General features: G+C 35.1%; 2 protein-coding genes across 5 annotated transcripts; both read right to left on the bottom strand.

Moving 5' to 3' along the window:
* Positions 1-811: 811 nt before the first annotated feature.
* On the bottom strand, positions 812-6,289 carry LOC137741855 (telomere repeat-binding protein 5-like). Of its 3 annotated transcripts, none has more exons than XM_068481563.1 (10): positions 6,018-6,289; positions 4,641-4,846; positions 3,664-4,531; positions 3,356-3,562; positions 3,193-3,255; positions 3,010-3,089; positions 2,632-2,873; positions 2,040-2,339; positions 1,880-1,943; positions 812-1,393 (listed from the first exon to the last, which is right to left on the bottom strand). In XM_068481563.1, exons 2-10 carry the CDS (start codon positions 4,719-4,721, stop codon positions 1,226-1,228), a joined length of 2,073 nt encoding a protein of 690 aa, XP_068337664.1. In that variant the 5' UTR covers positions 4,722-4,846; positions 6,018-6,289; the 3' UTR covers positions 812-1,225. The 3 variants fall into 3 exon arrangements, with proteins under 3 accessions (XP_068337664.1, XP_068337665.1, XP_068337666.1); XM_068481564.1 differs by having other exon boundaries at positions 3,694-4,531; XM_068481565.1 differs by lacking the exon at positions 6,018-6,289 and having other exon boundaries at positions 3,664-4,518; positions 4,641-4,790.
* A 14,607-nt stretch (positions 6,290-20,896) lies between these two features.
* Positions 20,897-26,524, bottom strand: LOC137742474 (oxysterol-binding protein-related protein 3C-like). 2 transcript variants are annotated; one of them, XM_068482354.1, is made up of 10 exons: positions 26,218-26,524; positions 25,158-25,294; positions 24,839-24,955; positions 24,684-24,756; positions 24,479-24,597; positions 24,030-24,151; positions 23,416-23,592; positions 23,015-23,159; positions 21,959-22,137; positions 20,897-21,760 (listed from the first exon to the last, which is right to left on the bottom strand). In XM_068482354.1, exons 3-10 carry the CDS (start codon positions 24,932-24,934, stop codon positions 21,514-21,516), a joined length of 1,158 nt encoding a protein of 385 aa, XP_068338455.1. In that variant the 5' UTR covers positions 24,935-24,955; positions 25,158-25,294; positions 26,218-26,524; the 3' UTR covers positions 20,897-21,513. The 2 variants fall into 2 exon arrangements, with proteins under 2 accessions (XP_068338455.1, XP_068338454.1); XM_068482353.1 differs by having other exon boundaries at positions 25,158-25,251.
* Positions 26,525-27,451: the final 927 nt, after the last annotated feature.

Genomic DNA, 27,451 nt, shown 5'->3' with positions numbered 1-27,451 from the left:
AATTCAATTGGGGACTAAAATTACTAAAAACATCAACTAACTACTAGTATCATAATCAAGTTGTATTCTTCTTCACATGTAAATGCAAGATCTTATGTTCGACTTGCACGGCTAGGATGTATAATATTGGGTTGAGTTCAATGTCTGGTTATGCCTAGCTCTAAGCTTTTTTTTTTTTTTTTTTTTTTTTTTTAAATAGAGTATTATTGTATAAAATAGAAAAACTTCAAAAAAATGATTAATATTGATGGAAGGGTGTGGGATTCTCATTTTATTTTGGTACCCTAAAGGCTAAAGGGGTCCATATTTTCGTCACAATTCACTTGCACAACCCCACACGGCCCCAAAGAAACAAAAAAATTAAATAAATCAGTTCCACCTTCATGTTAGAAAAAGTTTGATTCAAAATTTTTTTTTTAAAAAAAAAAAAAAAAAAAAAAAAAAAAAAAAAATTTAAGCAGTTCATCAATTTTGAGCCTATTCATATAGGATTTTCGTGCAACGAAAATATCAAGGTGGCAGTTTGTTAAACTAATTGTGCATGAACACATGAAAAAGTTGAAAACTCATACCACTGTGCGGTTGGCTTGAAATCAATAAGTGGCATATGCCCGTTACAATATCGATATCTCAAACCCATGGTGCAGAGAAAGTTAAAACCCACTAACAATCACGTAATTCTCTTAAAATATCTTTAAAGTGATATGCCCATTTGCAAGTAAGTTTCTCTTGTTGCGATGAATGAATAACAAGTGTTGCAAGAAATAGAAATGCTGGGATCAAACTTAGGTTATAAACAGTAGATTTGAAATATACGAAGACCAAGATGGCCTTGAAATTATAATATCTATTTGCAACTGAAATGCAAATTGGAAGATTACAAGAATTAGCATTAACCCTAAATTAACAACTAAATCAGCATTACATTAACTAAGACCTTCATAACAACCCAAACCACACATTTACCAGAAAAAAGAAAAAAAAAAGATCAGGAAACACCAACCAACAACTTGGGTTTCTAAAGAATTCAGTTAGCCATCTCTCTTCTTATTTTGTCATCCATTTACAAGGGCCGGCGGCCTCTCCGTTCGGGGAAAGGGAGCCGTGGCAAGAGCGACGACGGACCAGACTGATATTACATAAACATCCTTCAACTCCTACTTTCTTGTCATACTTTTTCTACATCATTAACAAAGATACAAAAAGAACACAATTGATCGAACATCTAGACGAGAAGGCAAGTCTCGGGCTGTTTGAGCTGTTGTTTGGCTTGCTGCTGGGACCAGTACGCGTGAGCTGTTAGGACCCTGTCCAAGAGCTCTTGCGGGACGGGCTCTCCCCGCCTCTGTTGAGGAGATATTCTCGCGGTGTGCACTAGGGTTTTCCACTTATCCTACACAACCCGTAAAAACGACACAATCATAACCAAACCCACATCACATCCCTCACTTTTTAAGCAGTTTTCAAACAGAAAACAAAAAAGCATAGCAGCAAAAGTACTTAACAGACAAAGTTAGATTTAGGAGATGCGTGTAAGATCAGAATATAAGAGATTCCTTCACAGTTGTAGTGAACAGGTAAAGTTATGCAGATTAACAAAGCTACAAAGACTGCCTAATCATTGCCTCTAATTCAAGCAAGCTGTTTGACAGACTGATCAGATCAAACTAAGTACCTCGAGCGGGCCCAAGCCGCACAAAAGGACTCATAAATTAGTAAAATATAATGGTGAGGAAGCAATCATAAACCATGTGAAAGTAACACATGATATGAAATTTAAATTTGAAATCTTTTACCGGGACTCAATCAGGTAACCAGAAAAGATTAAAAGAAACAATGTTTGTACTCAAACTTTATCATTGGCAAATAGACTCCTTACCTTTAAATCCACATATGTTCGATGCTTAGCGTTGTCAAAAGCTCGGAGTTTAACATCACGCCACCTGTAAATAAGCAAAACCATTAAAACTCCACACCGCAGCAAAATTTTAGTAAGTCAAGCTGGACAAAATCAACTTATGCTCGTATATCATTTATACCTTCCGGTACCAAGTTTCTCAACCGCTTGGACAAGTGCTTCCACTTCGGTAACAGAGAAAGGTCGACGAATTCGGCGCTGTCCAATATCAAACCGCCTTGATTTCCTGTTCCCAGGAACCACAGCTAGTGCATCCACACTCACATCTGGAACAGCAACCAGTGCTTTAGAATCTGTTGTGCTTTTTTCAGCTGACATATCAGTTGGAGAGGGTGCTGAATCATGATCACTTTCAATGTAGCTCCCAAAACTGGCCACATGAGGTTCAGGTAGTAGTTCGCCAGTAGGACCCGGTTGGTACCTGGTGCAAAATCATTATTAGCTAAATAGCAACCAACTTTCTAGTCTTGGTCTGAAAGCAATCTTACGAGATTGAGATTGCATAGCACTAGACCAGACTAATATGTACAACCTGACTGCTGAGTTGCTAACGTTGTAAAAAAGTTTCGGAATCACCCTAGCATTCAATTGGAAAAAGAGAAAAATGAACGCGAAAAGAAGCACCGCCATCTGTAATGAATTAGTACGCAAGGAAAGAAATAAAAAACTGAACGAGGTGCAAAACTGACGAGACCAGAGCATATTTGCACTACCTTGTTAAAGGCTTTACATCATCACAAGGAAGCATACTGGGAGAACCATCAGAACATAAAGGTGGAGGGGTTCGGGAAGGGTTGGGTTCCAAGGAAAATCCCACAGAATCTAGATGGTCATCTTGAGAAATTCCTGTTTGCAGTAAAGTTTTGTTGTCATCTCTCACTTTCTTTCCTTGAAGAAGTACACCAACACATAATCCACCTCCAAGTACCGCTGTCACTGCTTCCATAACTGTTTTCTGCAGAATAATCGCACATCATCAGGACCCAAACTAAGACCATGAGAAAGTGCCGTACGTATCTCATATAAACAAATCCAGTATACTACATAGCTAAACTAGAGGGAGATGCACAATCAAAATAGTCCCAAAATACCTTTAATGAACCAACAGTTGCCGTCTCCGGAATCTCAATAAATAGCTCTGGAACCCTAAACGACTTGATCCTGAGCTTCACTGAATAAAGGAAAAATCACCTTCTTGTAAAAATCTCTTGGAATGTCAGACACCAATCAAATTAAAAGTGTACATATCAAGTGCTCTTGAAATTTTTTTGTACCATGTGAATTCCTTGATTGGAAAGATGAGTGCTGACCTCCTACCGAAGAAGACATCCCAGTGGCTGCATAAATATTTCATACTTCTTGGTAAAAAAACTCATACATTCCAAAACACATCAAGATAATCACATTGATTGAATAGAATCTGGTTTTGAAAATGACCTTGCATCTTTGAACACGAAGCAGAAGCATTTCCTTTGGTTCCCTTCCCCCGCAAGTCAAAGAATCCCTCTCTACTAATACCTTGATCAGGATTTGGAACTGTGCTACGGTCAAAAAGCCTCCTTTTCTTGAAAGGCATATTCATTTGAGATCTTTGCCGTTTGTAGCAATTCTTCCTGTTGTGGTAATTTGGTTTCATATCCCGATCTAAATATTCAGAAAAAGATAATGATTGCTATTAGAAAACAGTTTGGCAAAACTACACAGCATTGCTACTAAAACTTTGAAAGGAAGCTCGAGAAACTCACAAATTCTTTTAGTACGAGGCAGCCACTTACAGGAATTAGAATGTGTCTCATCCTTCGACTTTGGAGCTACTTTCCAATATTTCGAAGCCAATATTTTCCGTATTCTTCGGTCTCCAATACGCGACGGCGCTGGCCTTGAATACTTCATGGCTGTACTAGGGTGAGTACACCCAAAGAAATTTTCGTCATCATCTCTACCAACTAATTTTACATCATCCCGGCTAGCGGGGAAAGATCTCTGAGGAATATGGTCTACATACATAGGCACCTTGGTGCTACTATCTGAACTAAGTAGTGGAGGAGGTTCACCTTCCCAGACAACCGGATCCTGAAAACTGCACATATCAGGCCCGGTACTGGTAACCACCTCCCCACTCTTATTAGTCTCATCCTTTACTAATACTTTAACTTCATTATCTAATTTACATTCACCAGACTCCCTGTTCCCAGAATAGCCTGCTTCTATTTTCCCAGTAAGACTTCCCAATTCATTCTTGCATTTTCCACTTGCCAACATGTCAGAAACAAACCTCTCCGAGCAATCAGAAGTTGTCATAACCGAATGACTTTCATTCTGATGAACTGGAGAAGCCTTGGAGCACGAACTTAGATTCTGACCTGTTGACTTATATTCAGATACCAAAGGTATCCTGTCAGAACTGCCTCGATCACAAGGTTCTGCTTTCAAGGTTTTATCTCCAGCCAGATAATTCTCCTTAATACCTGCACATTGATCTTTTCCGATTGATGTATGACTGGAAGCCGGAGAACTCTCTCCCTCGAGCAATAACTTGCCAGCTACAGTCGCCAACAAGTCAAATGCACCCATTGCATTGTCTTCAACCATCTTTCTAACTGCACGACGCTTCTGAAAAATCGTTACCAAAATTAAGCATATGGATTAATTTGATAGAACATTAAGCATATAGGTCATAAACGTAAAATATAAATCATAAAGAGTCGTTGGATACACGTACCCTTGCTGATCTAGAAGCTTTAGGAGTGACAGGCACCTGATAGCCATTGAATCCGTAATCCAACCTCTTCTGCATCACCATATCTTAAAAATCATACCACGAAAATTTACATCAACTACAAAGAACCCGGACTCAGATTAATCCCTTCAACTAATATACACGTCGCGAGCTACCACCACCACCAAAGAGAATCCAAAAGCTAAGTCCTGAAAACAAATGAATGCAAGCAATCAGTTTCGCAGAAACAAACTAATAATTAGGATCACAGAAAATGATCTCTGATAATCCACTCTATCATGCAACATTTAATCGAGGAGCATATCAATAGATTCCCGGGAGATATTCGGAACATCATTACCCAAATTCGATTGCATCTTAGCATACAAAAACTCCGAAAACGTACAAGGATATACCAAATTACAACCTAGAAGCATAATTTCATGTCCCAACCTCCGATCAGATCCACATGATCTGACTTCAAAAACATAAACATAGCAACCCAGGAAGAACAACAAACAATAAGGGGAAAAAACTAAGAATTAACATAAAAAGACAGAGACCAGGGACTAGGTAACAGGTTAATCAACCGTAAATATACCACGAAACAACAAATGACAATCGAACCCATCAAATAAAATCCTCAACAGTTCCTGTCAGGAGAACCAAAGATTCGCCATTTTTGACGGAGTAAATGAGAAGCGGGAAAAAAGAAAGAAAAAAAAGAAAGAGGAAAAAAAATGAACTAAAAAAAAAAGTCCTTAAACCGCTGCAAAACCCAAAAGACAGATCTAAATACAAAATCCAGCCAACAAAAAGGAAAATTCTGAAAAATTGGGAGAATTTAATTCCCTTAATCCTCAGGGAATTATCCGAAAATCCGAAGGAAAAAAATAAAGAGGTCTAAAACCCTTCGGCCGAGATCGACCTTGAAGAACACATAATTCAGATTGGTTCTCCACAACAGACAAAAACAAACAGAGAATCTTCATTTCTCGAATTTCTGAGAGAAATTTGAGATTTTTTAACAAAAATTGGGATGGAAATTATGAATTCCCACCGGAAAACCCAGATCGAATCCATCAAACCCTTGGAAACAAATCAGATCGTCCACAAAGATCAACGAAAAAAAAAATCATTTTTCAAGAACCGTTTGTTTGCCCAGAATTTCCGAGCGGAAAATCCCATAATTTCGAGCCAAAAAAAAATATTCTGGGTCGAATTCCGCGTCAAAAACCAACAATTCTCTCCCCTTTTCCGCACTTTCTCGGCAACCAAACACACTGTTCGGGAAAGGCTCATCGAAACCGTACATAAAATAAAAAATAAAAAAACGCAAGCTTGAACAATTTTCGCCAAAAAAAATTACAACATGCTCACCTCTAGCCAACGATTTTTCGCTCAAACCTCAAATCTCTACGCCCAGAATCGAAAAATCTCGAGAACTGTCAGGCGAATGTAAGATCGGGGAATTGTCGGAGAAATCAAACAAACAATAATACGGAAATTTACGCTATTTTCTCACCCATTTTCTCTCTATCCCATATTTTCCCGGAAAATCTAGATTTTTTTTCTTCCGGTTCAAACGACACCCATTTTTCTCTCTCTAAAACCAAAAAAAAACTAGTCTTTCTCTCTCCCTCTGATCGCCAAAACCCTCTGAAAACCACCAACCATTGCTTAAACCCCCGCCTCTTCTACCATTGACCCCTCTCACCGGACCTAACGGTAATTCCCACCTAAAGGACCGGCTATAACAGGTGTGTGGAACCCACGTATAGGATCGGTTCTTCGCTATTGGCTGGACCCACTTTCCAACTGCCATGTGATCGTGACACGTGGAGATTTATGCTTTCATGTGGCTGCTTGTGGCCCGCCGGATCCATAAAAACGTCGGGTCACGAAGAAAATGAGTTTATGTCGATAATATCCAATTTTCATTGGGTTACCAAATAGACGTTGGGAGTTATTTCTGGTTATCCACATGAAAAATGAACGGATGGTGTTTGGTTACCAAGAAAAAGATACAAAACAATGGTGTTCAAAATTTGCATGATTCTTCCTTTTGTTAGTTTATAATTCATTTTTCTCCAATTGGGTTAACTACTTGTCAAATTTGGGAATATTATGAAAATAAAAAATTTGTGTGAAAATGAATTGGTGTAGTTTCTTCATTCCAATTCTTAGATTAAAATTTAAAATTTTTAGTCCAGAAAATTTAGGGTTTATTTGGTACTTTACTTGAATTCAGCTTTTTAAACTCAAAAACAATTTTCAAGTTTTAGGCTTTAAAAACTTGTTTGGTGTAACTATTTTAAAAAACCGAACTCAAGACTAACTATAAAATATAGTATATTTTCTAAAAATATAAAAATTGAATTTTTAGAGTTTTTAAACTTAAACTTACTCATTTTTTTTTCTCTCCCTCTTCCCGTCTTACTCCAAATCTATCTCTCTCTTTTTTCTTCTTTCTCTCTCCTGTTTTTTTTTTCACATTTTTCGTCTCTCCTCCAACCCGCTATTTTCATTCTCTCGGTTCTTTCTCACACTCATCTTCCTCTCTATCTCGTCCAATCATCTCTCTTCTTTCTGTTTCTTTCAATCATCTCTTACTTTATTTCATCCTCTCTCCTCTTTCTCCCTTTCGTGTGATCCCCTCTTTTTAGATCTCTCTTGTCTAATTTAAGTCGTAAGATTTAAAAAATTTAAATCGCAAACCAATCAAGTTTCTGAGTCTTAAAAAAAATTATTTTCAAGAAATGTTCTTAAGAAATGTTTTGAGAAATGATAAAAAAATTTCAAATGGGATACCAAACAAGCCCTTAGGTTTTAACCTAGAAACAGTTTTTTTTACTCCAACTCTTATTGATTAAAATTTTAGCCCCAAATTTTTAAAGAATGAATTTAAGCTAATTTTTTTTCTTAAAGTAACTTTTTTAAAAGAAAAAATTATGTAGACTATCTTAATTTAATTTTATGAACATTTTAACTTTAAAAAATTTAGATTCCGATAAATATTGAAAAATCACTAACCGACACCATGAAACTTGTGAAACACTATGAAAAAATATGAAACACATAAAATAAATTCTTTTTAATTACTTTAGTCGTTGGATTAAAATTTGGACCGTTAGATTTTTTTTTTTTTTTTTTTTACCGTTGGATTTCATCAAATTAGATTTTAACCATTAGATTCAATGAATTTATAAATATAAAACTAAAAAAAATATACATATATGGTGGACCAGCTCCACTAACCCACTAACACTGAGGGAATCCTAGGCTAAATTTGGCCCATAAATGATTTTTGAGTTTTAACTCATATTTGCCCCAAGGGTTGGAGTAAGTTGGGGTAAGTTTAGAACCTAAAATTTGAGTTTTACTTCAAAGGTTGGAGTAGGTCTTAAGCAGTTTATTAAAGTCTAACTTAAGTATCAGAAGATTACGCAAGCAATGCACCAGTATGAAACAAAATTCTCCGACTGTCAATTGTTTTTCACAAGCATCGCACTAGCGTCACTCTCTTTACTGCGTACGAATGTTTTTTTTTTTATTGCGTGATATTAGGAGAGATCTGTACAAATCATATTCAATCTGATCGAGAGTGAAATTGTTCCAAGCAAGTAAATATGTAAGTACCAAATTACTTTCAGAATAGGTCAAGAGTTTAATTTTTCTGAATGTAATGGAAGAAATAAACCTTTTTATAATATAGAAAAGATATTCTCATTATCTAAGAAGGTTATAGCTCGTGTGAAATATTCAAAAGGATTAAGTGCCAAAAATACATTCATTAAGGTAAATATAGGAAGCAGAAACCACCACGGAATGATTCAGTTGGCATGGACGAATTTTAAACCTATATTTCATACGACGCATTTTGATTCCGATTTATGGCACTGATAAATTACGCGATAGAAGCAGTTAGCCAATTACGGATAAAACCATAAAATAATAAAGGTGGGGTAGACCGTAGAGATCTAGCCATTGAAGTCACCACTATTTTATTCCTTGCTTCCTTATAATACTAATCCCTCTCTTTCTCTTTCCTCACGCTCTTTGCACTTAGATCTAAAGCATAGTTATTCTCTAAAACGGATCCGATCATCCGTCGAGGGTGTATCCGTCATTTAATGTTACCGTCAATTGTTAAGTTTGCGTTAATCCCTGTTTGTACATTTTTATCGTATTTGTCCATGCAGTTATCCCGATAAGCATGTTGCGCACTTTTTTTCTGCGTTGCCAAATAAAGTATTAATTAATTGAAAAAACAAAAAAATAGAAATTAGCAACCATAATTTATAGAAAAACTAACAAAAAGTCTAAAAAAAAAATTTAGTTTTAATAAAAATAACAAATAAAAATGTAGTGAATATTACCAGAGAAAAACAAAAATTTAATTTTTTGTTAAAAATAAACAGTACCGTAAATATTTCGTTAAAATTCTCGTAATTTATTTGAATTTCACTTTTGTTTGTGGATTTAACCGGGGTGGCGTGACGTAAGACGGAGTCCGAATCCTACGTGGCGAAAAGGGAGGTCACGGTTGGTCGCTTTTTGGTGGGTGTTATTATCTCCACCCGAGAAGGACAGGAGCAAGGTGAGTCGGTGACGAGTGGGACCCCGAGGAGGAGGTGACGGAGAGGGATCTCTGTTAGGGATGACGGACACGTGGCTGTTGAAGAACTAAGATAGCTAACGGCGTTGACTTGGGGGATAAGAAGTGGCGGTCATCGCCCATCGACTCAACGGAAAGGAGTTTGGAGTGGACGCGTGGCGGGCGAAGAGGGTGGGATACCAAGGAACGAAGAGGAACAAGGACACAGAAAGCGCTTCTCCTGTGTTTTACACGGGAACGTGGGACTTATCGTAATACATGGCGTGGAGGGATGGATTTGGGAGCATCCTGTGGCGGTGAGAAGTATGTCAATAGGATGAGCATTTTTGTGGAGAATAAAAAAAAAAAAAAAAAGTTGTTGGTTCTAACACAACATATCAAAGATATGTGTGTAGCCTTTTAAAAGGCAGAATTTCATGTGTACTCATTGGGTGCCCCCATCTTTTCCTCCCAATCTTGCCCTACTCATCTCCCCTGTTTAGTGGCAGAGTTAGGATTTCATGTGTACGAGAAAGAAATGTCTCTCACACAATATGTAATTTGAACTCAAAACATGAGAGATTTAAGTAATTTTCATAAAAATTAAAGACCCTAAAGTCAACAAAGATAACTAAAAACATTGTACAAATCTCCAGAAACCCGAATAGAAGGTAAAGTGTAAGTAAGAAAATTTTTAAAATATAATTGAGCTAAAGAAAAGTATATAGAATACGGAGGGAAAGTGAAATCTGCACAGCAATAAGAGGGATGGTGAGAAAAATGAGGCATGGCCTGGAATGGAAAAAAATTGGATTGAGAATACATATCAGAATGATATGCAATAACAACATGATCTATTAGGGTAACAAGAATAAAAAAAGGCAGGATAGGTCAAGGACCATTCTGGTCCCTTTATGGCTCTACCCATGCCCTTGTCACCCTATAAGGCCATCTCCAACCGACCCGGCCAAAGGGCCATAGACCAAAAAATAGCTTGTTTTGACCCGAAAATTGTCTCCAACCGAGAGCTAGGGCAAATGGCTCGTGGGCCCCACTCGACGAAAAATTGGAGAACCGGCCAAAGGGCTGGCCAAGAGTAGCCAACCAGCCAGCCCTATAGCCCAGCCCAAACACATGCTACTTGACGTCATGCTGACATCAAGTTATTGTTAGTTTTGACTCTTTTTTTTTTGATGAAATTAAAAAAAAAAAAAAAAAAAAAAAAAAAAAAAAAAAACACCTACCTAAGCCATTTCAACCCCATTTCTCACATCCTTTTCACCAATTCATACTATCTTACCTAATTTTACTTCAATTCTTCACCAATTTTTCACATCATTTTCATTATATAAAGATCACAAATCCCAAAGCTTATTAATTTAGCGACAAGTGACACTCAAAATATGTCTGAAAACCTTATTTTAATATAGTAGTTTAAGTCAATTAACCATATTAATTCAATTAAAATAATAAATTATTGAGGGGGCTAAAAAATAGCCCCCTTCAGTTGGAGATGAGTTTTTTGTCAAGGGCTATGTTTTGGCCTATGGCCTTTTGGCACCCTCGGTTGGAGATGATACAAAATATGGTCTGACACTGTTTATTAAAAAAATAATTTCTTGCAGAACTATAGGACGGCAGTCAGAGGGGGGGTTAGGCCATCTTCAACCGAAAGAGACCAAAAGGCACTGTTTATTAAAAAAATAATTTCTTGCAGAACCATAGGGCGGCGCCCGGAGGGGGGGTTAGGCCATCTTCAACCGACCCCGTGTGCACAAGATGGGAATGCAAAGTGCAAATGGAACCATGGTGTGAAAGATATGTGGAATGGGGACCTTATACAAGTCCTACATATGTTAATCTTCCGCTAATGACCTTGAGCATACATGCTACATATTACGACAATACAATTAGAGCATCTCCAATCCGAATCCATATCAGACGTATAACACATACATTTTCTACTAGTTGGAAAGTTCTTTGTTGAGAAATTATAAGGGGAAATTAGATACTCATATTGGGAGGAAAACGTAAATATATATACATCCTTTTTATCATCTCTAATAGCGAACAAATAATAATTTACATTTCCCTCATTGCAGCAAAAATTACATTTACGTCTACCATAAATGTATGTAAACATAGTTTTAACATCTTAAATTTCGTATCTTCAGTGAGAATACTTGATCTTATTAGATCGACTATATATCATTTTTCCTGTTAAAAATGTAAATCTCACATCGTTACGTAAACTAATAAGGGGGTTTAAAACTTTGCATTAAATTAAAAGATATTAAGTCTCTACATCACACACACACACACACACACACACACGCGCGCGCACACACACACACGCATACATACATACATATATATATATATACATACATACATATTTATATATATATATATATATATATTCATTTTAACGTTCTTTATCTGATTTTGTGCCACCAAATTGTGAAACATCCCACATCGGTCGTATCTCTGAAAAAAGAAGAGTTTAAATATTTCAACCCACTCCAACTAATACCGAATTATGATAATACCCCACACCTGTCAAACTGTGCAAGTGGTAGTTAACAAGTTGGGGACAATATCAATATTGTTGGAAGTGATGACCTTCGACCCGTCTATCTGATAATCCTACACAAACTCTCATGAAACTTAAATCTCCTAAAACAAAAAGTGAAAACACGTGCCCTAAAAAGGGTTATTAAAATGTCAATGAACTTCATTAAAAAAAAACTTGTCAATGAACTTGAATAATATGTTTATAAAAAAATTAATTGATGATCAAGATGAACTCAAAAAAGTTTAAATGATCAAGATGAACACCAAGTCAAGCAGCATGCATGGAGTCATAGTAGAGACGTGCATGGACCAGATCCTAAGCTTAAACACTTAATTCGCATGTAATATGTAAATTGATGTTTATTGACTAGTCCACAGCTTAGACGACCAATACAAAGAGATCCAGCTTGTTCTAATTCTGCCAAATCAGGGATCAAGATATGTTTTTCACTTCTAATTAGTAATCAACGTTGGTTTTTATTGTATGATCATGACGTTTTGTTGAATGTCAATTACTTCATAATCCTCATAGTCCACCAAATTTGTATGCAGTTGAGTAATGAAATATACAAGTAAAGACAATTGACTTCTCTTATTTCTGTCCAACTTGATATTTTTCGTTTTTTACTACACACGGGAGTTTTATACGCTTTGATTCTTCGGATATTTGATTGCAAAAATAACATATTAACCCTCTAATCTGATATTGAAAAAAGAAGTCACAAAACAAATAGTTTTAATTGACAGCCTAACACACTAAAACTAACTATAGTCTAAATTGATAGTCTAACGTAGTAGAACATACTATCAGAGAACATAACATTTCTTATCGAGCAACACTTTTTCTATTATTCATGCATAATTATTTCATCCATTAATTAATATCAAGGCATAATTGGTTATCTAATTATTGTATATGTTATACATCTGTTTTTTTTTTTTTTTAATTAATCGTTTAGATCTGGTAGAACGGGAAAGTAGCTAGATTTGAATACAGGTATTCGGTTGAAATAGTGTGAGATAATGACATGCACATGATGGATGTAGAATGCACATGTCAAAGTAAGACGGTTTAGCTTTGGCTGCTTGCTAAGCTGGCCCATGCATGCATGAGAGAGAGAGAGAGATGTCTGCAATTGCATTCCGTTTGAATAAGGCAAAAAATGCAGCCCCAAGAAAGCTGGAAAAAGTGCATGCAGATAACGATTTGTAGTTTTATTAGGATAAAATCTGGGAAAAGCAAATAAATGTGTGATTCCAATTAAATTGAATTAAAATGATAAATCAGAAGGAAAATAGCGTTGGGAGGTTTTGAAGCGTATGGGTATGGTATGATCGGTGCTGGTAGGCCTTTAGAATTAAGATTACTGAAAATATGACTTTAGCCCCTGAAACTCAAGTTTCTTTACATAAAACCCGACATAGTCTTTTTATCTGAATAAAACCCAAAGACTATGCTCCACATAAGTAAATTCATTAATTTTGTTTGCCTTTACACATTTTTTATTTTTTAGATGCCTAAAATACCCCTAATTACCGTTTTGACGTAGACATTTAATTCTATGCAGATTTGAAGGGAGAAATTAATAAAAAGAAATGTATTAATGTTTAAAATCATTGCATTAATATATCAAAACAAATTGTATGTTAAGGCAAAAAAGAACTAATAATGTTATACTTTCCTTAAGAGTTTGTAATTGTTTTTTAAATTTGCATAAATTTAGACAATTTTAATTTAATCTTGTCATTTTCTTACCAAATGAAAATTTGGAAGAGCACTATAAAATAAATTACCTATATTTAAAAAATATAGGTAAATTATTTGGACATGTGCATTAGTAATAAATTTGCCATGTATATGTAATGATACATGCAAAATAATTTACTCCAGGGTACCCTCTTGGATTATTGTATGTCGTCTTCTTGACATTAATAAAGTCACTATCATTTCAACTCAAAAAAAAAAAAAAAATTACTTATAGAATAAAAAATGTTATTTGATTCAAAATAAATTTATCTATATTTTATATGAGAATATAGGTAAATTTTTCCACATATATATATATATATATATTAGTAGTAAAATATGCCCAATATATATAATAATGCATGAAAATAATTCACCAACAAATAAAGGAAATTTGATTAAAAATTAATATATCTACTACTTTTTGTTTATGAATTTCAATTTATTTTTTTATACTACAAATATAATGTACCTACAATATAATTTACCTATTGTTTAATCTTATAAGAAAATAATGTATCTACTATTTTATTTTATTTATTTATTTATTTTTATTTTTTGTCGAATATGTACTGTTTTATTTTAATGGAGATAATTTGTCTTGGTTTAATTTTTACGAAATTATTTAGGCACTGTTTAACTTTCCCAAAATAATGGAACTACTATTTTAATTTACCTACAAAATAAATACTATCTGATTCAAAATTAATTTACTTATATTTTACATATAAATATAGATAAATTATTTTTAACAAGCATATATGATAACAAACAAAAAATGCCTAATGTATGTAATAATCTAGGTAAAATAATTTACCTACAACATAAAAGAGTATTAATTGGTTTTTTGTTGTTTTATAAAACAATATTATTATTTGATGCAAAATAACTGATTGTACAAAGGATTTTTCTTTCCAAACGAAAAATGTGCCCATAAATTGTTTATGAACATAGCTAAATTTATATATATATATATATATATATATTCCTAATATTGATCATACAAGAAAGGTAAAATTTCCATATGGGGTTAATTGCTAATCATAATTAGGGTGGGTAATAATATTTATTGACATAACTAGAGTTTTGTGGCATAAGTTGTAAATATGTGATGATAATTGGTTACATATTTGTCTACATGATACTCTATTTGAAATTTGAATTTTATTTAGAAGTTTAATATTATGTGGGTTTTTGTTTGGAAAATTAGAGTTTCAGAGCCTTTTTCTAAAGAACCCTTAAGATTATGCCTTCATTTGTTCTCAGCCTTGTTCAACTGCCAGCTGATCATCTCATCTTGATCTTACCCATTCGGATTTGGAATTTCCAATACTAATAGGGACCACAAGCTGCCTGTCGGTTTCTGCCAATGACTTTGGAATCTTCCTTTAGTTGGCTATATATATTGTAGAGCAATTACAAAGAATAAGTCCACCGTTATCGTGACATATCCACTTAATAATATTACACGTATCCATACGTTCAAATGTGCGTAAAAAAAATAATAACTAAATAATTAAATGTTTGAAGTATTTATAACATGAGTGAATGAGTTTTTTACATGGTGACAGTTCAAAAACTTGATTTTTCTGTTTCAGGTTTATGCCATAATTTACGTGTATGAGATATACTAAAACACAATACTTCAAGTACCTAGCCGATCCTAAACTTTTAACTCATGTAGACTCTATTGAAACTCAAGATTCATTGACAATTATATTGGTTTACTCGTACATAAGCAACTCATGCTAGTCGTTTTTATGCTTGAACAACTAGTTGTTTTTCCACTTGAACAATGACAATAAAATATAAAGCACAAAAGAGTACAAAACACACAAAATTTCTATATATCATCATCAATGTTTTATGCAAATAGGAAAAGAAAAGTGTTCCATTTCATGTTTCTTTTAATTTAAAGCGAAAGTTTGCAGGATTGAAGTTAAATTGAAGTTCACGTAAGATGAAGGGTTTCTTGACGTAAAAGGGAACATCAGATCTCATTCATTTTGTTGAGAGGTGGGAGGGGTAATGGTTGGAAGTGGCGGTTGAGAAACTCTTTGCTCCCTGTAGCTTTCTGTTACGTGGAGCCTTTCAACAGAGACTTTGTAACCCAACAACAAGAATATTATTAACCACGGAATAGTTCAATAGATGAGGACGAATTTAAGGTTCGTATTTTATTTGTCTTAGGTTTGATTCCTGGTATTTGTAACTCACACAATAGTGGACATGGGAGGTTCTAATGCTTCTCAGAATCTTCCTAGCATTCGGAATGTTAGACTGTCATAGCGAAGCCACTAACTGATCCATTTTAGAGTAAAAAAATATTATTGGACAATATGTTATCTTAATTTTATTTATTAAAAAAACATAATATGTGTCTTTTTTTTTTTAACAAAAAACTATATCTACACTAAGGAGGAAGGGGGAGGACTTAGCCTCATAATTGGCTAGCAATAATGTGGTTCAAATTTGCCTTTGGTAAGAATTGGACCTAAAATCTCTCATTTACACGTAAATAGGAATACCACTAAACCGTTGTACTAAGTCACAATTAATCAATGTTAATTATTATTGTTTGTTTTCTTCTTATAAATTAGAATTAAGCGGCAGGAGATTCTTATTCGTTAGGGTTGGGATTAGATTACACGCTACTTACAACTGTTTTATTAATCTCAGCATAGTTGACTTCACCTTTCTTTTGTTTTTCTTTTTTTCTTTTTTATTTTTGTTGGGAAGAAAATTGTGGGTAAAATTGATATATGTCATGACATTATTCAGATACGGTGGCTGGGTCACCCATTCAACAATTAATTCGTTCTCTCATTAAAAAATCAAAACACAAGTCATTTTCTTATATTTCATAAAAAAGTTATAAAATTCGTTCGAAAGTGCTTTTAAAATAAATATTTTTAAAGATGTTATTTTTTTTAATTATTGCACATTCTACTCAGGCCACCGCGTATGTAGACTAAAGAAACCAAAGAAGCAGAAAAGAAAATAAACTCTTGGCCAAAGAGCACATGGTTTATGAGGTTTCTTATTTAGCCTGTAAAATAGTGTGAGAGTTAATTTCCAATTCCAACGAAGCATGGCATAATTGACTATGATATGTCATTGACCCATGACCAACCCTATCCAGGTAAAGAGGAAGAAGATTGGAACAATATTCAAACTATTTATTTTCTTTTTCTTTTTATTTATTTAATTATATCTCCAAAATAATTCCCAATAATTATTCCCACCCACATTGGAGATGAAGAACCTATTCGGATTTACAGGTTTGCAATGGTGCAATGCAAGACCCCAAGTTGCCTAAGGGATTATCATGTAGAACTTTTAATTTTAAGGACATTAAGGTGATGCTAAAATTATTTATTTAAAGTTTTGCAACACTTTGTCACTTAGTATTATGGTTTAGTAAATTTTTTTTTTATTTCTCAGTGAGAGACCTCAAGTTCGAATGTTGAAAATTACGAGTTGGCAACTAATTTATTTCCCCACTCTTCTTAGTGTGTGTGTGTGTGTGTGTGTATCGTTGTGAGTGTAAATATATCGTTGTATATATATAAAAAAAAAAATTTGCAAGACTTATGATCACTATTGTCCACGGAAGAGTGGGTGACGGCCATTGTGAACTATTGATCGATCGAAAAAACTATTGTGTATAATCTGACATGGTAAACTAACGTGATCTTATCAATTTACTCGAATTACAACCCTTGATCAGCAAACATCTTTATACAAAGTGTATAACATTAATATTGCATGGCAAGCTCATGTGATATTGTCAATTTATATACTTTGATTATAACAACACATGGCGGACAACATCTTTATACCAAACGTATAATATTAATTAACAAACACGTGCTATAACTTGAATTCAATGGTAAATATTGTAAAACCATTTGTGAATGACAATGAATTATGCCGAGAATCTTGGATAGAGTAGTTGACTTGATAATCAAGTTAATGAAATCTTTCATGATTCTTGGAGCCTTAAGGGAATAAACATATTGGAGTCCTAATTACTTGCAATCAATTTATGGGCCTTTTATTAAGAGAATACAAGGTATAAGAGTCACGATGGGACTCTAATTGATTAGAAAAATTAGGGTGGATATCCTTTCCGTTAATAGGGTGGAATTGGTTGAAACCCTAGCTATATAACCAAGAAGAAGTCCCTGCTTCCATACCGGAATCTCACAAAACTACAAACCTATTTCGCTCGTAGAATTCATAAAGAGGTATTGGAAGTAGAAGACTACTTCAACTTTGCACCAAAAGCACTCATGGCAACAGGTAAGTATTTCACGATCATATGCATGCATGCCATGCCACATGCATATGTGAGTACAGTCTGCATATTGTTTTCTTTTGTTATCCTAAGACCATCCTGTTAGATCTTGGGATATTCTTACAAATATCTCAATGGAACTAAGAATATAATAGACACCCTAGATACTCATTAATAGTGTTTTAGATGGTCTTTAATGCATGAGAAATACTCTCATGTTATCGGTGATGTCAAATGACAAATATCTATTTGATAACACTCTCTGAATACACAGTGACTAGTGATAAGCTCATATTTATATATATTTTATATCAAATTCACTTGTCTTTTCTTAGTTAGTTCCTTATATTTTTGAGATATTTACTTTGTTTTTGTGTTTTGTAGGATTTGTCAAGCAAAGAAAAGAAAAATAGCACAAGTGGGATTTTAAGTAACAAATTCGTCAAAACTGCCTGTGCACGTCAGCTGACTTTGGAAGCAAGTTGTGGACAGCTCAGAATGAATTAGAGTATGAGGCTTATATGGTTGGAAAGCTACGGATATCTATTTTCAGGAGCATTTCACGGATTACTAATATCATTTTTCTAGAAGAAGTTATGGTCATTTTAACACTGAAAGGTTCCCAAGAGGCTGAGCAGTTTGTAACTGACAAGAAAGCATTGAAAGCAATAAATCCAATAAATCTAGCAGCCAAAACTGATGCAATCAAGAACAAGCCAGCTGACACCTATTCAAATATCAGAGGAAATGGAATTAAAGATGAGGATTAAGAGGGAGTAATTGGCATAAAGGCTACCCAAGGAGTTACAATTGTTTTACCATTTCCTCTCATTTATTATCATCACTAAATGGCTATTAGTGGGTGAGTTAAGGAGAAGAAAATGATGCGGCAAGAATTGGTTTAAAAGTAGTATTGGGGAAGGAAGGAAAGAGGAAGCCTCAGTCGATTTCTTTCGGTTCTATTTTCTCAAACTCATGTCTATCTTTTGTTTTAACTTAACGATTGTGTAACTAAATTTTTAGTAGTTAGGGGCTGTTTTGAAGCCCCAAATATGATTGCAAGTTTGTTATGACATTTCGTTTGAATTACTTTTATGAACGGATGAAAATTAATTCACTACTTGTCTCATTGATGAATTTTTTATGTGTTTTCTACGGATGCATACTTAGTAAGCATATCTAGGATTCTAATGCTATGAATATGTGTGTGCCTGCCCTTGTCGAATAAGGATCTACATATGTTCTAGAGTAGTACTTGTTAATTGCGATTAACATGTGAACCAATTTCTAGGATAAGTAAGACAACGCCAGCACTTACGATGCCTTGTGATGACTCAAACTCTTTTTGTTCTTAATGATTTCTACTTGTTAAATCTATGAACACACCATTCTAGATTGCATGTTAGGGACTAAGTTAAGTTGAAAACGTCATTCTCTTAACATACTACATAAGAAAGAGTAATAGGTTGAGTTCTAACATTGAGCCAACTTGAGCATCTTCATCCGGAAATAAAAGGAATTTGAATGAAACATAACATGTTTGTATGATTATTTGGTGGTGGATAGCAATTCCCCTAACTCGTTTTTCTTAATTTGTGAACTACTTAAATCTGTTTCTGTTCTGTTTTTGTTCGATTTAATTTAAATAGCAAATCAACTCCAAAAATCCCAAAAAATTGTGTGAGTGTAGCTCTGTGTGTCTAGTATCTACATATAAAATTTCGTAGACTTTAGATAAGTGTAAGTCAGTCTAATAATTATTTTTCAGTGGCTGGTCAGTAGGGACAACAGCCCAGTTTTTGTGACATTTTAAGTAGTTAGATAAAACAATCTTCTGCGGGAAAGACCCTTATTTTCATATGCTACAATTGACAAATCTTATTGTTAATAAGGAAAATTAATAGGATATTTATGTGCTACTTTGTGCTGTACTTTTAATCCTATCAACTAGACCTGTGACGCTACTAAAACTTGCATTGGTTTCAAGAGAAAACCTCATCTAATGTAATAACCAAATTGTCATATTTGAGTATATAAATGGGGGCCTGTTATTAGGCAACTATTAGAATTTAGTTGGACACATAAACCAAACAAGCAAGTAAAAGTGCAAGTGCCTTCAAATGTTGGGGTAGGACGTGGGAGTCGTAGGACCACCACTCTTTGTCTATTACATTTCTTTTGTAATTCAATTGTTTTGGGAAAATACCATTTTTTGGTCATTTGAAGTTTTAAATGCAAGGGGCGGAAAAGCTGTTGTTGATGGAGCCGTCAAACTTGTTAAATTGGGAGGGACATAAAATTTGAGAATCTCTTCACCAGGGTCCATAAATGATGGGGACATCACTATATTAAGACCCATGGGCCCTTGATTTGAAATGAATGTGGGGGCCATGATAACATGGGCCCAAGGTGCCATTGTGGTATTTGAGTTTCAGATGTAAACCATGGTTTTTCCAAGCCAAGAGGAATGAATGCACAAAGAAATTTAGATTGGGTTGCCTAATTAAGATGACTTTCACACAAGAGAGCAATTAACATAGAACAGGTTCACCATTGCACAATTTTCTAATTTAGGTTGGGTTACCTAATTAAGATGACTTTCACACAGGAGAGCAATTAACATAGAACATGTTCACCATTGCACGATTTTCTAGTCTAATAATATAATATCATATGAAGAGAAACTTACACATAACATTGCATTATTGAACTAGGATACGCCATTATTGCAATGAACCCTTTCGTGTTAGTCCTCCCACACCAGGTGCGATTAGCGCAAGCTTGGGTGAGAACAAAATACTTGAGGAATACCCAACGAACTTTGGTGGAATGACTTGGGTAGGAGGCACGACCACATCATACATAAAGTACTTCTCATAGAACATGAGATTCCATGTGACACCACACTTCACACTGGTCTGATCTGGTGTGAGAGTTATCCTGCTAAATCATAGAAGAGAACCATGATGAATTCGATTATATTGGTCCTAAATTGAAGAATTATTTTCCTTTGTTCTATTCACTATGATCAACATTTCACAAAACATGAAAATGAAGGTTTCAAATTTTAAGTAACCATACACCACCCCCTTAGAGCATATAGATAACTAAGAGAAGGGGAAACAAAACCAAAGGGGAAAAAAATGATTCATATTTTTGTACAGTAAACTAGTGTATTTCTTATCCCAACTCGGGTGTCCGTAAAGCGATGTGCATCAACTAAATGAAGAGAGAAGAAGAAACATGGTCCATGTCTAGAAGGGAAGGGTGAAACCACCACCCAGTAAGATGACATAACACCAACTCTTACTCGAGGCTCAGGGCAGTGATGTTGCTCCATGGACATAGCTGTTTCTACCGCACGTCAGAAGACCTGGCAATGCATCACCGCGATATCATAACATTTACCAGAGACTCATGTAACCTTTTCCACGTCTTTGCTTCTCTCTTTTGTAGATTAGAAGATCTTGGTAACAAACAGGAAAAATTTTGGGGGGAGGGGAAAGGAACAAAGAAGAGCAAGGATCAACCGGAAAAGAATTATGGAACGGGATACAACAATGTACACATGCCAACAGAAGACAGACTGCTTCCACAAGCGAAAATGTTCCCGAACTAGCAGCAAAATCCAATAAGCTAACACGAAGGTGGGTATACCTCATTCTGCAGACAGGTTACCAAACTGCCATGGGTTGAATTCAATTGATGTAACATCAACCACATCAATCGAGTCAGAGCTATCAATTGCGGCTTGGTGTTCAGTGTATTTATTGTTATATTGATAGACTTCCAAGTCACCCCAAGGTGTAGGTGTAACTTCCTCAGTCAAGTCAAACCATCTTGGTGTAAACTGATGATGCTTGGCCTCTCGTTCTTTCTTTTCAGCTCTCTGCCTCTCCTCCAATCTGAAAGAAAAATAGGGTAACAAAGGGACAATCAGCTTTTTGGGGGAACATTAGACTCAATGCATGCATGATGACCGGTTATGTTAAACTGAAACAAACAAATGATGGAAGCCCATTAAAAAGAACATCACCATCTGATTCCTTAATGGAAATAACACTAAATCCTTTTTTTTTTTTTTTTTTTTGAGAGAGAGAGACCTGCTTTTTTCTGCACCAGATTTGGATAGATCACCCTTCTCAAGTGCATATCTATCCGGCCGCAAACGAGAGTCTGATGCCAAAAACTTTTTAGGAGCGGTGTCAAAGCTATTTAGTTTATGCGCAAAATATGTGTACTGAAATTTGTCGTTCTTTGGAACATCAGCAACGTGCCAAACCTGCAGAAAAATAAATGTATGCTATTCAGTATTTTTACCCAGAAAATTAATTAAAATCATACGAGGTCTGATCCAGTAAAAAACAATGTTCTGGAAAGAGAGCCTAGTGAACAAACTAATCATCATCTTCTTGAAACTGTTGTTTCTGTACCAAAGGACGCAGCTGAAACCCGACATACAAATACTAGTGAAGACTTTCACAAAGCACGAAAAGTAACAAGCCTTTACACCACTCTGGTGGGAAGCTAGTTGTCTTTAACTAATTGAGTAATGCTAGGGAGACTAAATTTGTAGACTAAATTTGCAAACTAACCAATAGAAAATGAGCACGTTTATCAATGTTTAATTAATAATCCACTCATCAACTTCGACGTTATTTAGTTTACAAACTTTTCTACAAATTTAGTCTCCCTAGCATCACTCTTAACTAATTATACACTATGGGTCATCCAAGAAATAATTGCATCAAATTCTCTTAATTACAGTCATACATATATATATTCCTGTGTGTGCGTGCACGCGCACCTGTGTACGTGTGTGATTTAAATCCAAGAAAAGTAAATGCACATGTTGCAGATTAAACTTAGGGTGGTGCTATCCACACACCTATTTTTACCTCTCGCACACCCCTCTCAATTTCCGGCCGTCGGATCGAATGAATTGAAGAAGATCAATGGACAAAAATTAACAAGGGTGTGTGGGAGGTAAGAAGAGGTGTGCGAATAGCACTACCCTAAACTTAACTGACTGTATCAGAAAAAATAATAATGCCCAGGCCACAGATTTCACCCTTTCCACAGCACAATGACTAGAAATATTAGAACAAAATTTCAATAACAAACCAAATTATACAACAAAGACAGAGTCCATGAGTAACCTCTTTCAATTCTGTGCCTGGAAGGGGTTCCCCTTCCAAATCACATGGTTGATAACTCATTGACTCATTCCATTTCCCAGTCATCAGTATCTGAGGTTCCTCAGCAGCATTATAAACATATCCATCCACTTCATAGCGGCCAGCTCTGCAACCAAATACAACTTTTAATTGTACACCACTAGCAGGTGACAAGTGAGACGAAAGGACATGGATAACTACTTAGAGATCGTCGTATGCTCTAATTTTGGGCGCTACTGATGGAAGTCATGAAAGTGTAACAAAGTTTCGCAAATTTTACTTGATTATACTGGAATAGATTATTTACAGCGGGATCCAATGAATCATTTAGAATGAAGCAGCCGTCTTCACTTATTAGTTTATAGAGACATTTGAAGCCATACCCAAACCAGCCACATGGCTGAAAATATAGCACAACTTTGTCCCCAGTCGTCTGATTGGTCATAATCATCTCTCCTGGTGAATCAACCCATGTCCGGCCAAATATCAAGTTGTTTACCTTTGTGGGAGGTGGCACTAAATCTAAGACTACACCATTTCTTTTAAGAGTCACACGTGTTCTGTAAACAACATATAAATATTGTTACCAAGATTCAAGCTTCAAAGGATGACCAAGAAATAGGAAAATGCGATGATGATAAAAAAAAGTACATGATAGTAATAAAATTTCAAAAAGCTAACCATATGCATCAACAGAAGTACAAATCAACAAAACTGAAATGATATAACATATATCCATAATTCAAAAACAGTTCATCTATTTTGTTGATATGTGTATTGAGTGGCCATAAAAAATACTATTATAATAGCAATGCGTAACCAGTTTAAGCTCACACAAAGAATTGGCTTTAGAAATCATTAAAAAACAGAAGATTAGAAAACCCTTCTATTCACACAAGGTAATGGCATCCAAAAATGTAAACTATATTGTTGGGAGAACATAAAACACATACATAACTAAATATTTGTTAAAAAAACCAAGAAACCTGTGTACTACCTTCCAACAGGGTAAACATCAACAGAGTTCCCTAAAAATTTAGTCTTCAGTTTTGATGTCACATCATAAGTGAAATGATCATTTTCTGCATGCCCAGCACTCATTGGTGGATGATGACTCACCTGGAACAATGATATATGATGAATCATTTAACATTACTTCTTAAACGGAAGACAGAAGAAAATGCAAGAAAAAACTAACAATGAAGTACTCGAAAATCGAAATACGATAAAAGATTACTAGACATAAAAATAGCTTTAGCGTAAAAGATATTTTGCAAAGTTCTCGGAGAAAGGGTCTTTTTGGAGAAGTTCTAATATCAAGCTTATCCAAGAAGATGGTACTATTGCTTATTGAGTGGGACAAAGGTCTAACGACCTCAAACACTCAAAAGCTCATACTCAGGACAACTAACATAGGTAAGACAGTGATATCCCCCAAAGGCTCACCTGCTCTGCAATAAATGTAACCCCTGAGTGATTAACCATTTCATAAGTCTCCCCAAGGATAGGATTGAATGGCTTCCACGTCCGCTGGTAGGCATAGTAGACCGATATCGCCCATGATGCTGCAACGGATAACATAAAAGTAATGCATCAAACAGTTATACTTGCATGTGAATCACAAAAAAGTTCAAATGAAAGGTATACTCACTGGCAAACACCAACTGCATATAAGGATCCTCACATTCATCGGCGTGATCCAACAAGTGTGAATACTCCATTAACTGTCACAGACAATGCACAATTTATACCATACTTGACTATATATACAATGTGCATAACAACACTGCAAAGATATTCACAAACCTCAGCCATTTTCTGCAGCATTGTCATTGGCTCAAAGATAAGTACAGGAAGAGTCACCATTGATGTTACATCTGAACCTATATACTTCTGCATCATCCTCCAGTAACTGTCTCGTTCCTTAAACAGTAAAAATGCAGAAAGCCAATATGTCAGGATGTATAAGAGATGTCAGTTAAAAATGAACATTATAATTTCACATTTGAAGCATAAAAACAGAAAAATTAAGCCTTCCCAAACAATAAAATTGCTTACTAAACCAGAAAATGATAACTAGGATTCCATTTTAATTTCTGGAATTAAACATGAAAATGGCATATACCTCCTGCTTCCATCTTCCTCTTTGAGCTTCCTCCTCTGCATCTTCTTTGCCTCCCTCTGGATTTATGACTTCCACCCCTTCATAACCAAGCAACCTAAAAGAGACAAGAGAGCCAGATTCTCAACTGGCAGAACTCACTGCATAATAACATCTCATAAGGACACGGACATCTTCTTCTCAATTAGTAAATTACACAAGAAAATGAAATTAGCGCAGAAAACGTACACAAAAAGCACCCATAATATAACGAGGACAACAATAATGAACATGCAAGTTATACATAAGTCTGATTAATGGCTCAATAAGAGATTCAGAAGACGTTAAAATCACGTCCCTAAACAGAACCAATCTATTAATACGATCACTCTTTGGTATATCTAAAAATTTCATTACAATTTTATTCCAAGTCATAGACTACCTCTTTGGTAACTAATGGAGTGCTATCCAAGGCACCCTTCTCTAGCAAGTAATAAGCAATTCTTTGTTCGAATAATTTAAATTAAGAGATCTATAATAAGAACTGTTTAGTTTTAAATTAAATGTCCAAACTTTTAAACAAATCTAAATTGGTAGGACGATGATGATTGTAAATAACTACACACGCGAACACCAACGCACACACAAGCCGTCTCACCAGCTCATTAAAACACCACCTCAAGTTAACTCGTATAGTAATTCAAGAGCTGATACAAAGACCACATTGTCTCTTTAAACTAATCTAATCATCCTAAAACCCTTCAAACTCACAATTACAAATCAAACCGCGAAAATAAAAAACAGAACTCTCCATTCAACAATTCACTCACAAAGTTGCATATCAATAACCCATATAACCAAATACATCACAGTCTTCGCATGCAAGATCAAAATGTCACAGCTCAATCCAATTACGGAACCCAAATCAAAAAGTGATTAAGAGTACATCTACAGAAAAGATTAAGCAAACAATCAGGATTTGACGACGACGACGCCGCCGCCATGAATCACCTCTAAAGGAAGATAATTTCAAGCGGAATATTGAATTACGAGGAAGAAGGGAAGAAAAAAAAAAAAAGCTAACCCGCCGACGGATCGGTGCATGGCGTTGCCAAACATGGAGAGGCCGGAACTCATGGCTGCGAAGAAGCCCTTGTTCTGATCCTTCTTTGGGCTACCCATCTCCCTCCCTAGATTCTGTGCGAATTGTTCAAATCCTAATTCGAAAATTGGAAGGATGAAGGGGGAAAAAAGGGTACGAAAAACAGAGGAAAATCGTACGGATATTTAAGAAACGAAGAACCCAGAAATTGGGAAGGGAGGGAGAGAGAGAGTACGCATTTTCGGTTTAGTTTTTGCGCACCGTTTTAGGAACGCGTGTGTTCTCCTTAATGAGGTCATCCCATGCGTTGGAATGTTTTTTGGATGCTGAGATTAGTTGACCTATTTCACGGATCGAGATTCACTCCAAATTTTTTTGTCTGGAATTTAAAAGTTGAGTGATTCAAATCACTCGATTTCAATTTTCCAGCTTATTTTAGTCAATTAATCTTACTGGTCTACTTCACAGAAATATAAAACTTGAATGATGTAGATATTTTTTTATTTCTTAACGATCCAAATCTCTCAATTTGTTGGTTCTGGACACAAAAATCTGTACCGGAACTCATTCTTTTTTTTTTTTTTTTTTTGTACAAACACACCAATCCAAATTAGCAACGTATTTTTTAATTGTTACAAAATACTCTTAACTTATAGTCGATATGAATTCATAAATTTTGCTTTAATTTATAATCAACTCCATATTATATCGATACTTATCAATGTACTGTTCTTACTGTCTTAAAAATATTATTGTCGTTATTGTATTCATATGTTGTCATTATCGTATCAATGAAGTTAGCGGTATTTGAGCAAAAAGGGTAGTGTAGATGAGTGTTTAGAACAGGGGAGCAAGGCAGTTTTTGGTTGGTAAGTTTGAGAGGGCAACTAATTTTCCAATGTTCTTTGTCATTTTTGTTATATGTTCATGGTTGGATTTCTATAAAGGTATATTTCATCCATCAATTCACTACATGTCTGATAAAAGAAAACTTCTTAAAGAGATATATACTTCGCTTCATCCATCCATCCGTTACACATCTGATAAAGGAAAGCTTCTCAAAGAAATGTATACATCGCTTCATCCATCCACTACGCGTCTAATAAAGGAAAGTTTCTCAAAAGGATATATACTTCACTTTATCTCTTAGTGTCATATATTTTCTTAATTTTATGAGGTGGACTTTTTACATGTTATAATTGTAGAATACATATGT

The sequence above is a fragment of the Pyrus communis genome, chromosome 8, assembly GCF_963583255.1.
Source record: "Pyrus communis chromosome 8, drPyrComm1.1, whole genome shotgun sequence".
Classification (NCBI taxonomy): domain Eukaryota; kingdom Viridiplantae; phylum Streptophyta; class Magnoliopsida; order Rosales; family Rosaceae; genus Pyrus; species Pyrus communis.
Note: the sequence above shows the minus strand (reverse complement) of the source record. Positions and strands in the feature narration are given on the sequence as shown.

Coding starts and splice junctions, on each gene's coding strand:
- LOC137741855 (XM_068481563.1), bottom strand. CDS start 4,721: ATGGTGATGCAGAAGAGGTTGGATTACGGATTCAATGGCTATCAGGTG. Junction 2,874..3,009: donor CAACTGTTGGTTCATTAAAG/GTATTTTGGGAC, acceptor ATTATTCTGCAG/AAAACAGTTATGGAAGCAGT. Junction 1,394..1,879: donor GAACATATGTGGATTTAAAG/GTAAGGAGTCTA, acceptor CGGGTTGTGTAG/GATAAGTGGAAAACCCTAGT.
- LOC137742474 (XM_068482353.1), bottom strand. CDS start 26,315: ATGGGTAGCCCAAAGAAGGATCAGAACAAGGGCTTCTTCGCAGCCATG. Junction 24,956..25,157: donor GAGGAAGATGGAAGCAGGAG/GTATATGCCATT, acceptor TTACTGTTTAAG/GAACGAGACAGTTACTGGAG. Junction 23,160..23,415: donor CAGCCATGTGGCTGGTTTGG/GTATGGCTTCAA, acceptor ATTTGGTTGCAG/AGCTGGCCGCTATGAAGTGG.